We start from the raw sequence: 17,038 nt of genomic DNA on the forward strand, positions 1-17,038 counted from the left end.
GGTGATATTGAGTTCATGGCGATGGTGACCTCCCAGCTACCCATCAAGTACCAAGTACATTTGACAGGGCGTAGCTTCAACAATATCACAGAGTTCCGCGAACAGGTCCTCGCTTTCGACCGGCTGGAGCGGCTGTCCAGGAACAACAATAGTGAGGTGGAGAAAGACCTCAAGCCAGCACATCAGAAGGCAGCACCACTCTACACACCCTGGCAGCGTGGTAACGATGGCGGCAAGGCCAACGTCCACTGCACGTCATGGCAGCCTGCGAAACAGTACCGGACAGGGAAGTGGAAGACCAGGAGGGAATTCCAACCTCAACATCAAGGAAACCGCCAGCCGAAGAAACCCTACACCCACAACCAAAACCAGTGGTGGGGAAAGCATTACCGTCCTGAAGATCCAAATGGAAGGCCACCCAGGTGGGAGTACAGGAGTTACTCTAACCGTCAGCCGCCCAACAATATGCAACAGCATATGTTGCATCCCCCTGTAGCAGACACCGCTCCTGTGAATCAATCACCAGCGAGTTTCTCTACATTCAACCATCCTCCAACCACATCGTATCCCATGCAGCGAGGATATTTTGCTCGGCAGCAGCCGATCCCACCCAACTGCACAGGAACGCAGCCTCAGCCGACTGCGAGTTGCAGCTACACACAAGCTGTAACTGAAAACAATACGAACTCGTCAAACTAGAGAGGGTTGGTGACGTAACACCCCGATCACCAGACCCTATACAGAGCAAAGGGGGTAATATTGTTATGCCAAGTTACAATTGTTTGCCATACCGATCTATGTTAGCCACAGTCTTACTGAAAGAAAGCGAACGGGAATTCCTTAGCCAAGAGTACAGTGAGGACACCATAACACAGTTCTCTACCGTGTGTCCTGAGGTACAACTAATCATTAATGATCAAACAGTTACTGTTCTCCTCGATAGTGGAGTAGAAATATCCTGCGTGAATGAAGAGTTTGTCAAACACCTAGAACAAATAGGGCAGAAAACTTACATTATGCCAGTTCCTGCTATTAAGATAATAGGTGCCACATCTCGTTCCAGTCCTGTTGTCAACAGACAGATTCTACTGCAGATCAAGGGCGTAGGTGAGGTTAAACACCTCACTGCACTAATAGTGAGAGGATTAGCCAAAACACTCATCCTAGGAACTGATTTCCTTACACGCTATGGTGTGACACTGGACTTTGATAACCTAACAGTCTCGTCCAATGAAAATAAGTTACCTACAACTGTAACTATTGGACCATGGAAGTTGCAGTGTAATTACGCTAGTCGAGTGCCCAGAGAATCATTTTACCAGCATGTTTTCAATGTTGACATCAAGGAAGACCTAATCGCATCTGTCGAAGAACTCACTAAAGCAGTTCAAGGTATTTCGACAGTACAGCCAAGGCAGATACAGATGCTATACAACTTGTTGTGCCAACACCGCAATGTTTTCAGCGACAAGCCAGGGTACAACAAATTCTACCAAGCCAAGATAGTAGTACGTCAAGAGGAGCCCTTCCATAGGAAAACTTATCCTATTCCAGCAAAGTATCTGAACGAAGCCACGGAATATTTACAACTGATGCTGGATTGGAATGTCATCAAGCGTGAAGCCAGTCCATATGCCAATCCTGTGGTATGCGTGAGGAAGAAGGATGGATCGGTGCGCCTATGTCTGGATGCACGTGAACTGAATCGAATCACAGTGAAGGACAGAGAGAGTCCTACCCAGACCAACGAGATCCTAAGGCTTTACCAAGGAGTAAAATATTTGACTACTCTAGACTTATCTGCTGGATATTGGCAAATACCTCTACAGCCTGAGTCATGCCAATACACTGCATTTCTCTTTCGCAATCAACAGTACACTTTTCAGGTGCTACCATTTGGTTTATGCAATGCGGTGGCAGAATTTTCAAGATGCTTATCAGCCACATTGGGACCTGAATGCCAGTCATTTGCCAAAGCATATGTAGATGACATTCTCATCACATCAACAACTTTCGAAGAGCATTTAGAACATATCAACATTGTACTATCCAAATTACAGGAATCTGGAATGACAGTGAAAATAAGAAAATCTTTGTTTTGCAGAGAGGAACTTCCGTTCTTAGGGCATATCCTAACACCAACTGGAATCAAGACTGCACCTGACAAACTGAAAGCTATTCAAGAGTTTCCAGCACCTACCAATGTGAAGCAACTACGAACCTTCCTAGGTGTTGTAGGTTTCTACAGGAACTATAGTAACCAGGTAGCAGGAGTAGCCATACCTTTGTTTGCATTGTTCAAGAAGGATTGTACGTGGAAGTGGGGCGAAAAAGAACAACTGGCCTTTGAAAAGCTGAAACAAATATTTCTAAAAGAACATGTCATATCACATCCAGTTCAAGGACGTGAATTTTTGTTATACACTGATGCATCCAACCGAGCATTAGGCTGCAAATTGGCACAACTAGACAACGACGGCATTGAGAAGACAGTATCCATGGCCAGTCGAACATTAAATTCTGCTGAACAAAATTACACAGTAACAGAAAAGGAGGCACTTGCAATTGTTTGGTCCCTACAAAAGTTTAGAGACTTACTGCTAGGAGAGAAAATCAAACTCCTGACAGACCATCAGGCGTTAACATGCCTCAAGGCTGGAAAAATGTTTGGCCAAAGATTAACAAGATGGTACCTGCTGATGCAGGAATATGACATTGAGATCAGTCATATTAAAGGCTCTAATAATGTTGTAGCAGACTACCTTAGCAGAATTACACCAGATGGAGCGGCAGATGTGTCAACATCCAACAGAAACAAGGAATTTCTGGTAACAGCTGTGAGTGTAGAGTCCCTCTGGAAAAACAACAAACAACTGAAGAAGATGCTGCAAGACATAAAAACACTGCAAGAGACAGATCCTATCTGTGAAGAACTTAGGAAGAAGTTAGCATCCAGTGATCTTACGCACAAGATACACAGATACTTCTGTACATCATCTGATGGTACCCTGTTCCATCATAGGGAGAAAGCAGACACTTTCGAAGACCACTGGAAGCCTATAGTGCCAGTGTCACTGCAGAATAAAATTACTTGGCAACTACACCTAAGTCTGGGACATGCAGGATCCAGTAAAGTATATGGAGCTATCCGTCGGCAGCTGTATTGGAACAACATGTCAAGAAGCATAGCCAAGGTGACTGCTTCGTGCTTGCTATGTCAACAAGCAAAGCATGCACCCGAGAAACTACATGGCGAGTTACAAGCCATACTACCTAGCAGACCGCTAGCACAGCTATCTGTCGATTTGTTTGGTCCTTTACCTAAATCCAAGGCAGGAGTACAATATGTGTTTGTAATCCTAGACATTTACAGTAAATACACCAAATTGTACCCTATTGTAAATGCTAATGCTAAGACTGTACTTGCAAAGATGAAGGATTTTGTGGAAACTGTAGGAAAACCTACTGTGGTACTATCTGACAGGGGTACACAATTCTCCAGTGATACCTGGCGAGAAGGGATTAGGAAGTTGAACATTGTACCAACAACATCTTCCATTAGACACCCTCAGTCAAACCCCGTGGAACGTCAGATGAGATCAATTGGCAATATGCTACGTATATATTGCCACGACAAGCAACAGTCATGGCGAGATCAAATTAAATTTATTGAGTGTGTACTGAATCACACAATTCACTCGTCTATTGGCATAACCCCCCATGAAGCCCTATGCTCTGTAAGATCGGAGGTGTTACCACCGAAATTAATACCGGAATGCGACAAACCAGAACAAGACATGGAGAGGCCAACTCAGGAAGAAATTGAAGAACTGGTACGAGATAAATTAACAAGAGAAGCCGACCTTAGGAAGAAAAGGAAGCCAGCATCCAGGATCAGTAAATTCACTGTAGGAGACTTAGTTCTACGCCGTACAGCACCAACTAGTAACAAGTGGGCACATCTAGCGAAGAAGCTATTTTTATTGTACTCAGGTCCCTACAAAGTAGTAGCTGTGGAGAAATGTAACTGCTACACTCTACAGGACCCTGATACAGGAAAAATTGTAGGGAATTACAATTTGAGTCAGCTTAGGCCTTACAAAACACCTGTGGTGAATTAGAACACCAAATATGTACCATTATTACTTGTGTTATGCTAAAAAAATCATTGTATTGTTTATGTTACTAAGGAAATTTAATTATATATATCCTCATGAGTTGATAGAGGTAATCCAGGTGTATAGGTACCTCATTGCTTCGATATGGTAATTTATATTCGAAGAATTAGGGTGTTTGTCAGTTGATGATTTTATTCCAACTGATATTTGTGCTTGGAGCATATGTGTTGCCTGAGCGTTGGTTTGGTACATTGTCCTAGAGGGACATACCTAATATTATGTACTGTGTGTACAGTTACTGTGTTGAGACACAGTTATTATCACCCTATTAGTCGAGTTCGACCGTATTAGCAATGGATATACACGTGAGGTTTAAATAAAATTTGGCATAAGATGTGTACAAACACTATGTGACATATTACAATGTATAACAAATGCAACACACAACTAAATACTACATATAATTAATGGCCTAAAGATTAGTTGACTAATATCCTACTAAATGAACACACTTGTTGGTATGAGTACTTACAGTTTGATCCAGGCTACTGCCTTGCCCCTACCTATGCTTCTTCATCGTCTAGTAGTTAAAAATGCACTTTAATTGGGTTCCCACAGGACACCCGAAACTATAAGTGGATATCAACTTCATCCACACTCTTATGAATAGGATGTAAAAACACTCCACTTTATATTGAGAAAAGAAGAAATGAAAGATAAAGAATTTTAAAGATTGTCTTTAATGAACAGCTTTAAAAACATAAACACTATACACTAGCACTCAATCAATAATATTTATCTTGAGGTTATTGTCATTATTTCATAGCTGAGAAGCAAATAATGTCTCTTCTTGTAAATAAGTGTAGCTATTGTATAACATGTGATGAAGGAAAATATTCACATATGATATGTGAGAAGCATATTAAATATGCTAATATGTTATTGAAAGCCCAATATTATTGACAAATCTCAATTAAGAAATTGAATGTAATTATTTACTAGGTGAGGATATTATGTTGATAACATCCATAAAATATATTTTATTTATTCATCACCTACTACAAAGGTAAACAATAACCTGTTGTTGTTATTGAAAAGCACTATGCAATGTTATTGTTGCAAATACTGTTTATTTATGCATTGCCTTATTATTTAACAGAGTTATTATGTGTTCAATTAATGTTTATATTTATTATTAAGTTGTTATGAATTATTAATTTTATGAGTTTGAGGAATCTCGAGTCATTTAATTTATGTTAGAGTAGGGGAGCAAGAGAAGAAGAGGGGTTAGTGATAGCATGAGGCACGATCACAGGACGCTGTATATTCATATCGCGCAAGTGATAAGAACTGTTATAGGACGTGTGATTAACGTGTGTGTGTCTTCTGATTGCCGACAAACTGAACGAGTTTTGTTGCGGTCCCCTTCGACACCGTCTGCAGCAGTAGATGCAGCAGCAGCAGCAGCAGCAGCAGCAGTAGTCCAAGGCACACGTATAGTCATGTGTTGGACATTTGACTCAGCAGCTCGTACCAGTTGGTACGACCCCAGCGAACACGTCGCACACCCGGTGGGTCCGCATCAGCACGACACCACAGCATCCATCGTGATGTCATTGGTGACATCAGGTGATGCGATCATCGATGAACAGCACACTGGTCCAGCAGTCTTCACGACGTCGATCGCCTACAACAGGGTATTGTTGGCTGAACCGCCATCCCAGCACTGTGGTTTACACCGCAGTCGACCTCTCTGCTCAGCTGTCACTTACCATGTATGGAGATTGGTGAGCCTTCTTCTACATCCTTGCTTCGCCTAATCAGGTAACTGATACTCCACAACATTTAGACAGATCATGTTTACAAACAACAGTGCGACTGTCCAGCCTACGAAGAGTAGTGTCGTTTGGCAAGAGAATAACGTTTTTCAACTTTCATCGCAATGTTGCCAACTTGTAAAGTAACCAGTTCCAGTTATTTGTTTTAACGATCTAAATTGAATTTAACTTTTTGGACAGTGAAATATAAATTTATATCGGGAGCGGCACTGTAATACTACGGTATTATCAGACTAACTGAAACTGTTTATTATTGTTTTACGTTCGAGGTTAATACCGCTTCCCGATACTTTCGGCAGTGTTTTGTTTTGTTCCACGCATGGCGGCGCGCGCATCTCGTGCTGTGTCGTCATGACAACTGCTAAAATAAATAATCGCGCGGCGTTCGGAACAGCTTTAACGAGCCTATGCTTGATTGATATTGACATTTCATTGGCTTCATTAAAAAGGACGCTAACGTGTCGCGGCCGTGATTGGCCCTTTTCAATTAACAATTTAATTTCGGCAAGAGAGAAGAGAAAGAGTGGAAAATGACGCCATTTAGTGCGTGTGGTAGTGTATTCCCTCTGGGAATATTTTGTTCATGGCGATGCTAATTTCGGCGTTATTGGTCTGGAAATTACGTCAAAATACTGGGCAATGTTAATTGACGCCCTGTAATTGAATGCAGAATAATCACATTCAATTCACGTGAGTGACGAAGTATTTTACGAACGACATTAAGCATCTATAGTTAAGGTATGGTCTGCATCATCGCTATATAATAAAATTGACGTAAATTTTACCGTCAACGTAAACGAACTGTAATTTTATAAACTTTGGATTATTATAAAATTAGTAGAACATTGACTTTCGGCGATTAACGGCAAATTTACTCACATTAGCACAAACTATATGTACACAAGTCCAGAAGTCTTTTGGTTAGGCGTTTCATGCTCGAGCAAGCCGGAGCAAAACCCCAAAACTTTTACTCAGTGAATAATTTCAGGAACTTTATTTATTTTGTATTTTTTTCAAGAGTCAGGTTATCTACGACATCCCATAGACTTTATTTAATATTTGTTTGTTTGGTTATTATTTCCATGACTCGAGGTTTCTCATTATGATTAAAACAATAAAATAAGTTTTTTTGTGTTATTTTGTTTTTAATTCTTGATGACCTCTGGCGCCCTAGTATTAAGTCCTGGAATAACGTTCTGAGTAATTAAAAATGGAAAATCTTAGTTTCATCACGTACACGTTTGTGTACAGTAATTAAAAAGCATACATTAGCACATTTACCCTGAGCATATATTCAAATGCTGTATTTTTTTATGGTTACAGGTGTTAACAAAAAGTCATGACAACAACCTACGTAGAGTTGAATTTCTACTCAAGTTTTTTAAAATGCATTCTAATTATTGACAATTATGTTTCCTAACCTAACCAAAATTTACCAAACCTACTTTCATGTAAATAAACCTCATTTGGGTTGGGTTAGGTTACATTATGTTGGTTGAGGATAGGTTATGTTAGGTTAGTATCTGTGTACATGCCCTTACATTTAATATGTTTTGCTTGTGGGACATTACCTAATATATAAACGAAAATATAAGAACGTGTCTGTTTGTAATTTGCCCGACATTCAAAACAAGAAAGCTGCGAGGAAGGTACTTTTACACTATTTTACAAACACGCCCCAACCTAACGGAACGTTTTCACGCACATACTTTCATAACGTGTTAATTAGTCACTCACTTTTTCACGGTCGTGACGCCCAGATCTAGAAGAAATGCTGTCATTTCTGCGACATCACCCTGTTCCAGTTGACCTGTATTTATTAACATCGTAACTCTTCGTGCCACGTCGATAATATCGTGCTGTCTCCTTCTTTACATTCATTTTAATAACCTAACAAACCGTAATAACTAACACAAAGTTACACTGTAAAAGCAATAGTTCACTACAAGTAACAATTAAGACAACCCTTTAAAATTAGAAAATTAATTAGTACACAAATACACTGGATGTTTTCGGAAAAATCAGAAGTCGTTTTGAGCAAACAAAAACAAGCGTTCAACATGGCTCGGGCCGACACACAGTTACGTAGGTGATTCATCCGCAACAGCTTGCAACGTCATCTGTAAACAAAATAACTTAACTTTCGTATATATTAAACAATATTACTCCAGGATCTGGAAGTAAACATATGTGAAACATTTTCAGCAATATTTATCGTTATTTCAGCTGTTCAAAATTACATACTAAGGAACTATTTCTTCAAGTGTGTAGCCAACATACCGATAAATATCGTTGCCACGCGTGTTTAAAAACTTACATAATAAATTAACAAATACAAATTATTTCAGTATTCATACACACGTACGGAAACGTAATAGCTTGATAAATGATGTCGTCCTATTTTGTTTATTTATTTGTCAAACAAATTGCACAATAGTAAACCAAATATTCTTAGTTCCATTTTTCAACAGTTCTTCCCAAAAGTACGAACTTACCGTGCGGCGACTATACAAACCTCTTATATCTCACAATCACGTCGCAAGTCTCACAAAGAAAGCCAACTGACTCTGCTTCTGAGTGCGTTATAGCAATATGTTGCGAGTATAATTAACCTAGAAAACTGCTTTTAGTCAAGTGATTTGTAATTTTGTGTAAATGTACAAGTTAACCTTCTTGTCAAAGTAGTATTTTTTTAAATATAAGTCGATGCATGGTGCAGAAATACTGGAAATAAGAAGCGTGTGACCGTGTCTGGAACTTGTCCAATTGCAGCAACAGGACGTGAACCCCAGGACGGGGACCCGCCTGGACTGCCAGCGGCCGCCCGACAAGTGGGGCTCCGAGGACACGGAGCACCTCGACCCACAGCAGATGTCACCCAGGTTCCCGCCCCGGCGCAGTCACCCGGAGACCGGCCCGGGACCCGCGCAAGGTACCATGACTCCGTGCAGTGCCTACATTTCATTCCCTAACAATGAACCTACCAGGCATTCCTGTGCATTATATGTAAAAATTAAGGCCACATTTGCCGAGTTTTCTTTTTTTTTCTTGCTGAAGTACTCTTCCTGTTTTCAACTCATGAATTTTTTTGGACATACTGGTGATAAATAAAAATTAAGATAAAAATCAGATTGAGAAGCAATTTCAGTAACCCACATCGGTTGTGTGGAGTTCGATGTCTGAACCCTCAAATACCTACCACTTCACTGTCCAGCATGAGCCTGTGTCTACACCTCTACCTTCATTACTTTAGCCTCAACGTTTTCTATGCTAGCATGCCAAGCAGAGCCATTCCACCTTAATTCAGGCAGTTAGCAAGATAAATATGTCATGTCACCATCACTGATTTGCTTAAAAAAAATTACAGCAGTTACAACCACTGGAGACAAGAAGTGTGCTAAAAGTATTTTGCCCCAAAAAAATTTTTTTACTCATGTTATAGCCTTTTGAAGTTGGTTCAATAATCAAAAACAGTGGGGGGAAAAACACGTTTTTCAAATGAGTTGCATTTGAAAACTATTTAATGGATTTCAATGATTATTTTTTTAATTTTGTAGATATTGTATTGATCTGCAGAGTGGTATAGTTCCAATGAGCCCCATGACAATATCTTTAAGGAGGGGGGAAATCTTTTTATTTTTTTTATTTTCAAAAAGATTTTTACATGGAATAATTAATTTTCAGAAAAAGTAATTCTGGCAATATGTAGACCAATTACAGTAGTTTTACAGAATTTTTTTTTTAATTCTATGATGCACAGAATTATTAACATTTTCCTTTAAATTTTGCAAAATTTGACATAAGTCCCATTTTTGATTGACAATTACTCAAAAACCCCATTACTTAAAAATCTGAACATTTGTCAGTTTGTAGTCCTAACCTTTGTTAATAGTGCACTTTGTTGGATAGTGTGTTTTTGCCTGTAACCTTTTCTAGAATTTTTTGAAAATGTAATTTATTACATTTTCTAAGGTTTTGTTGGTCTCTAAATATGAGATGTAATTCGTAAATTCGGTAAACCTTGGGAATTACAAAAGGTGAGTCCGTATATTCATTACTACGTTAACATATATGCTGCACTTGAACTCGCATGAAAACCTAAAGTTCAAAATAAAATTGAAACCATCATACCTATATCTAATTAATTAAATTTAGTTGGACTGCTTACCTTTCCTCAGCTATATATTACGTATATTGACAAACTTCCAAAAATATTTTTTGGCTGATTAGACAGTAGATCTGCTGGATCTTCAACAACTCAGCTTTGTCAAAAGTGTGGAGTCTTGCTGATTGTCCAAGTGGAGTAGGATTGCTTACTGCTAACAAAACGTTTTGTAGTGGCTCCAGACATTCATCCTTCTTCTTTTATCTTTAATTGTACTTCCCATGTGTCTCATTTTTAATCAGCCAGTAGTATTTTGATTGTATTCCAACAACTGGTTTAAAGTAGCCTATTCTTTTTCCTTACATGACCTATACGTTTTTTACTTTTAAGAGTCAATAGATTTATCTTTGGTTCAAGACAACAACAAACGAATCAGAATATATCACGGCATTAACACACACTGCCCTAAGATTGAACTTAGTTGCAAAGTGTTTACACAAACCGCCTATTGCATCATATGCACTTTTACCATGCCCTTTAGCAGGAAAAAGATCCATTTTTTTTCAACAGTTTGAGTATTTATACATAGTTAATACAGTTGAAAACTATTTTTTTAATGTCCAGTCACCCCTCCTATAATGTACACTATTGAACTCTTAAAGTTATAACTGGCCAAATTTTGAAATTTCCCGTTTCATTATCTCTAAAGCACAGAGAACATGTGCAGAGTCATGAGCTGTATCATCAGATACAACAACAAACATTTTCATTTCCACACCAAAGTATGCAACAAGGTAAACAGTGAAAGCTGATCAGTTTGCCAGTGGTAAGTTTGGATTTCATCAGGCAATACAACCGTTCAGTTCTCAGCAAAATCAAAATGTACAACAAGAGCATTATTTTGTTGGACAGAACTTTGTATTTTCCTAATGTAACTGTGAGGAATAGCTTTCTTAACTCAATGCCTTACATGTTCCAGAAATTTTTTTATAAGGTCACCCACCATGTTCCCAAATCACAAATGTAACTTCTTCCCCTTCATCCAAGCTAAAATTTTCAACAGTTAATATTGTCACGTCTCACTTTCAGGGGGGGGGGGTTCTCTTCTTAAAAATGTAGCTCAGATAAATTATAAAATCAAAACATTAACTAGCCATAGAGCTTTTCAATAACTGGAATCTTCTGAGTAGGTGTATTCTTATACAAGAATAGAAAATCAGGATACTGAGAAAAATAAGATAAACCTAAAAACAATCGAACACATAAAATTTATTGGTAACCATTAAATAATTAGCGTTGACAAATGATGTGGCACCTTCCACGTCCTCTACAATCCTTAAACACCCATAAAGAAATAACTTACTAACATTCAGATTATGATTCCATTATTGGAACTAACACAGTAACATTATTTATTCTTATCATTTCCCCCAGGCCACCTAGTGATGCCAAACGTCATTAGTTCTTCCACAACTTCATTATAAAAATTATCAAGAACATTCACTACCACGAAAAGGACTTTAGAAATTATTTAGTTTAAGTCTCTAACGTCATCATAAACATGAAAAGACAAGAATCGCGATACAAACAAATTACAGAGATTATACTTGAAAATAAAAAGGAAACTTTAGTTCTCAACTCCTTACATGTTAATAAAACAAAGTTTTTAAAACAAATTATTTAAGAGAGCAACTACTACACCAAACGAGAATTTTAAAGTTAACTACGAAGAAACATGAAGTTGCGGAAGGCTAAGACTCCGGCATCACTAAGACGCCATTTCAATTTCACTCACCTAACCATTACCACGTCGCCGCACGGCCGGGCAGCATAACAGCCTTCCACAGGATTACAGCCCCGGGAAAACATTTTACATCTCTTTTAAACCATTTGCTTGGCCGCAAAACCCCTACGGGGAAAACATCCTGATGGGAAGTTTTCCTGTGTTTTCCAAACACGTAAAGTTATTACAACAAGCCGGCCGCGCGCTGCCTACGCCGGTATGTACACGTAGTCAGAAAACCAGCCACCAGATTGTGCCACTCGCCTGCACAAGGCGCTTGCGCACAACCTCGTTTTCAGCTGGCCTCAAAAGAACGGTAAACAAGTCTGCGCCGTGTTTCTCTGGAACAGCAGCAAACAACGCGTCAGCTGGCCTGGCTGAAACGTGGTCACACCTGCGTCCCCAGACATACGTGCAAGACTCGCACTCTCCCAGCCCCGCGGAGACCCAAATCAAACAAAGGTGTTACACCATCTGAGCGTGAGGGAAACCAAGTCCCGAACTAGAAAAAATAATTTAAAATTGTATTTCCAACAAATAAAATAATTAAATAAATTAATGATAATTTTGAGCCACGTGACGATATTTCTGTGCCAGGACAGTCACCGCAATCTTCATTAGTAGAAAATATTCCTCAATTTTTTTTATTTGTTATATTTCGAAGAGCTACACAGATTACTTGCAAGTTACTGCAGTAAATACAAGGACAGACAGTCTGTTCTAGCTGAATTTTCACCCACCTTGGCCGTAAGGCATAAAACGTTGAAAGACCCATTTTTATAGAAGGGTTATCTTTTTTTGTGCTTTGTATGCCTCTTTGATTGACCTTGTCATGAATGTTTTAACCTTTTTTTTTACTTTCTCACCATTACCATCTTTAATGCAAATAACATCTTTTTTGTTTGCACTCTTCCTTGAACAGTCTTTGTCTTTACTATCTTCTAGGTAATATGATAATGCTAGAGCTTGTACCTGTGTAGGTAAAGGATGTCCACTATAGGGGTCAGGTTGAGCATAAATTCCCTTATTTTTTATAAATGTGCGACATTTATCAATGAGGTAATTTTTCCTTCAATTCAGTTTTACTAAATGTTTGTGGTACCAATGTTAGTAGCTGCACTTTTCCATTTTAGTTGCAAGTACGAAGAGCTAAGTCAATATTAGAAAACCATAGACTACAATATTGACACACAGGTGTTTCATCTTCAGACTCATTTGAAACATGCACGTGATATATGTTAATGATAATTTGTTCAGAACTACACATATTTCCCAAGGTTTTTCCCAATTTCAGAACCAGTTAAGAATTATATCTAATATTTAGATACCAAAAAGCATGTTATTAATTGAGCGTGCTCTACAAAGTTACTGGAAAATACGTAATAAACATCTTCATTGTAAAGAAAAATGATCATTGATGTTGAATACATTAAAGCAAAATATTAGTAGATGTTGTATGATATTTTTTTCCCCCCTTGTTCAAGCTGCCACCCCCCTCCCCCTCAGATATGTCCCTGGTAAAAATTTAGATCAGACATGAAGGAGCAAATGGGTGGAAGGAAATATTAGTACTCTGAGAAAACCCCACAAGTAAGTAATCTGACCATTCAATCACCAAAGCTCCCCTCTCCCTACATGTACTTCAAAATATGTGCACTAAAAGAAAATAGATATACATGGGGGATGGGGTGAAATCTCGGACAAAGGCTTCATCAATTTAATGCAGACTTCTAACTGGATTTGTAGGAGAAATACAACTTCATACAGTCAGTGAGCATTATGAAAGTGGAAAATAAATTTTGCATTTTAAACTTTATAAAGTTAAAATAGCAGCAGAAAACTCAGTAATAATAATAAAGATATGTTAAAAAGCAGTGAATATATTGTCTGTACTTTTTTATTAGTGAGTTAACGTGCACATCTCGTCAGTAGTGTCAGTTGTTGAAAAAGTTGTTAAGTTCAGTTTCTTGAAGTCTTGTGTTCTATCATACCTATAGCGTAAAGTAAACAATTTATTATTGGATCGGAAAATGTTGAAAGTGCCATAAGAAATGTGGTCAACAAGAAACTGGACCGACGTTTTCTCAACCAACCTGACGATATGGAATATTTGTTATGGCTTGTGCGTGTCTTGAGACACATTCGCGGGACCTGTAAGTGAGTTCCTCTGACAGACAGTTTTGAAGCGCAGTTCCTGCGGATGCTGAACAAGGTGAGCCACGCCATCGAGCGCAGCGAGCTGCGGGCGGCAGCGCGCGAGCGGCGCGACACGGCCGAGGTCGAGTGGAAGCAGGTGGCGCTGGTGTGTGACCGCTTCCTGCTGTGGGTGTTCCTGCTCACCACCGCCATTACCACCGCCGTCATCCTGTGCGGCTCCCCACACGGCCCATGATGCTTCGCCTGGCTGTGCGGCGAGTGAGGGACAGACGTGCAGCTCAGACGGACGACCCTCCGCGACATTGCCGAGCGCTTTGGTGACCTTCCGCAGTGGTAACAGAGGCACACGCGCGACGAACTTCAGAAATGAACCGAGCATCGGGTTCTGTCCAGTTCCGCAATTTGTGAATCAAACGTTCAGGACGCATCTACCGTATTGCCGAGATCCGTCAGTCGAACAGTTGAGGGAAGCATTCGTTAAGTGTGAATCCAACAACTTCTGCAAGTCTTTATAAAAAAATGTAAATATTAAAAATACCTAACAACATAATATTTGTGAAGGAGGGAGGAAGTGAATGTGAACCCAGTGCAGGAAATTTGCCCACTGAATGGCATGTTTGTAAAAACAAAAAAGGTAGTTGTGGTTTTTTTATATCCTTGCACACCATGTACACAGGATTTAGGTGACGGGACTATTGCCTGCACAATCTACAGTTTGTACTGTTACATTTTGTTTAACACTATATGATCAATATTGACAGGCTGTATAGATTAATTAATTTTAGTAAAAAAAATTCAGGAATTTATGGTTATGTTACTTAACAAGAGTTTAAGTCATTAAGATACTAAATAGTATGGAAACTTAAAATTACAGTGTTTCATTGCATAATTGTTGCACATTTTATGCTAAAATCAAGTTTGAAAAGCATTTTTGTTGAGGGTTATTTTTTTGATAGCAAAACGTTTGCATGGAAATTACATTTAATTAAAATTAATCAATCATTCAACAAAAAACATATATTGTATCAAGTTAAAAAACATAGGACAACTGTCGTAGCACACATTAACCACGAAAGAGTTCAGGCCGGGCTATCAAATGTAGTTTACTGGGGACAGAGAGAGCACGTTGCATGCAATCCATCAGTGTTAGGCCACAGGCACCAACTAATGCTTAGCTACATTTTCATAAACATTGTTTCTCTTATGAAACCACGTTTTTGGGTTACATCGCATATGGAAGAAAAAATATTACATACATTTTATTGAGAAAATGGCGGGAGTGAAACATTTGACCATATTGTGTGGGAATGTCTTAATGATTTTTACTGTAAGTTCAGTATGTTTCCATTGTATATACCATACTAGACTGCAACTTGAAAACTGTCCTGTGATCTTTGGAAAAGTAATGTTTACTACCTGCACAAATAGGTCACAATCTAACAGCAGGATCAAAATTTTATGCGAGATTTTAAAGCCCCACAATAGCATTACAACAATTATGTATTAAAACACTGTATTTTGTGAATTACTAAATCATTGTCAATTCACATATTTTTATGGTTTTGAATACACTGTATTCATTCCTGAGTGCATTTATTTGGTGAATTTTTTATTGATAGGCAGCTTTGAAGTGCAACGCCTGTGGTTGCTAAACAAAGTGAATCATTTTATTGTTGATTGTGTGCTATCAGTGCAAGATATAGACCTAGAGGGAACTCGGTGGATGTGTGAAGAATGATTTTCAGTTAGGCTCTACAATGGAACAGCAATGTAATGCAAAGGTACAGGCACGTGCTTCGACAACCACGCCACAGAGAAGACATTAAGATCAAGCTACAATTAGTTCTACCAGTGCATGCGATTGTAAAACTACCTGTGATTTACTTGAATGTACACTGTGACCGGTGATGGGAGTGTTTCTCAAAACTGAATTTAGGCCGACAGCCACTCAGTGTTGTTAGTGTCCAATAGACACAAGCATATTCTTTCTGTTTTAAGAAGAACATAAATTATATTCTGAAAATGGCAGTGGTATTTTCAATAGACTAGGTAAAATATACTGTTTTTGCACATACGTTATGTACTTGATTGGCTTTTATAATTGTGAAAGGATAAAACAAGTTGCTTGCAATCAAATGAAAGTGCTAATTTGCTGTTGTGATGATACAACATTTCAAACCAATATCACAGTTTGTACAATTATCTGATGTATATTTTATCTCTAAAAATTTTTTTTTTCCATTTGTTGCTTTATAAAAATTAAATGCAGAGCGTGCCAAGAAAATTGTTTAGTTGCTGGTACTTCATTTTTTTTTTTTACCTTGCATTTTATGTTGTATAGTTATTGACCTGATTTTAAGGGTGGTAGGAAGTTGGTGATGTAAGTTAATTTAAGTTGTTTAGATCACACTCAACATCTTTGTGTAGGAATAAGATGACATTACTACCCTACAAAACAGGTGCAATAGGAAACAAGATTTTTCTGTCGTAATGTATTCTTGTTAATTCATTTGATAGAATTTCTTGGGATAAATATAAAAAATATTAGGCTGTCCACACTGGTGTGTTATCATCAATCATAATAATTTTATTACTCTTATGAAATTCCATATAAAATATCAATTATAATATTTATACATTTGCAATAGTAATATACTTCTATATTATTGGTGGTGGGACTTAGTAATTATATTTTTTTTTTTTGTTATTATTGTGGGGGATTAGCATTTTTACATCTTCCCCCAACTAAATTTGTGGGTACAACTTGGAAATGAATAAAATCATTTTGAATATTTTTGTAGGATACGGTGGCATTTCATCATCCAATTCTAGCATATAAAATTAATATTCTATTTGACAATTTAAATGTTGTTTTTTTTTTTTTCAGTATTCATGGTACATTTCATAATATATTTTGTTAAATCTACTTGTTTTTTTTTTTTATTCTTTGCAGTATAATGTGGTGGTTATATTCTTTGGATTTTCATTGCGATATCCCTTGGGGAGGAAGTGTGTGAAAACTGCAATCTGAGCATGA

At 38.2% G+C, this 17,038-nt stretch overlaps 1 protein-coding gene across 4 annotated transcripts in view; it reads left to right on the forward strand.

Moving 5' to 3' along the window:
* LOC134535939 (neuronal acetylcholine receptor subunit alpha-7-like) overlaps window positions 1-16,285 on the forward strand; it is a 213,320-nt gene extending 197,035 nt beyond the window's left edge. For 2 of the 4 annotated variants that reach the window (XM_063375342.1, XM_063375341.1), the window contains 2 exons: window positions 8,729-8,888; window positions 14,019-16,285. In XM_063375342.1, the coding sequence (XP_063231412.1) occupies window positions 8,729-8,888; window positions 14,019-14,236 (378 nt within the window). In that variant the 3' untranslated portion in view covers window positions 14,237-16,285. The remainder of the gene's footprint in view (window positions 1-8,728; window positions 8,889-14,018) is intronic. The other 2 variants (XM_063375345.1, XM_063375343.1) reach the window with 2 other exon arrangements.
* Window positions 16,286-17,038: the final 753 nt, after the last annotated feature.

This window comes from Bacillus rossius, chromosome 10, assembly GCF_032445375.1.
Source record: "Bacillus rossius redtenbacheri isolate Brsri chromosome 10, Brsri_v3, whole genome shotgun sequence".
Classification (NCBI taxonomy): domain Eukaryota; kingdom Metazoa; phylum Arthropoda; class Insecta; order Phasmatodea; family Bacillidae; genus Bacillus; species Bacillus rossius.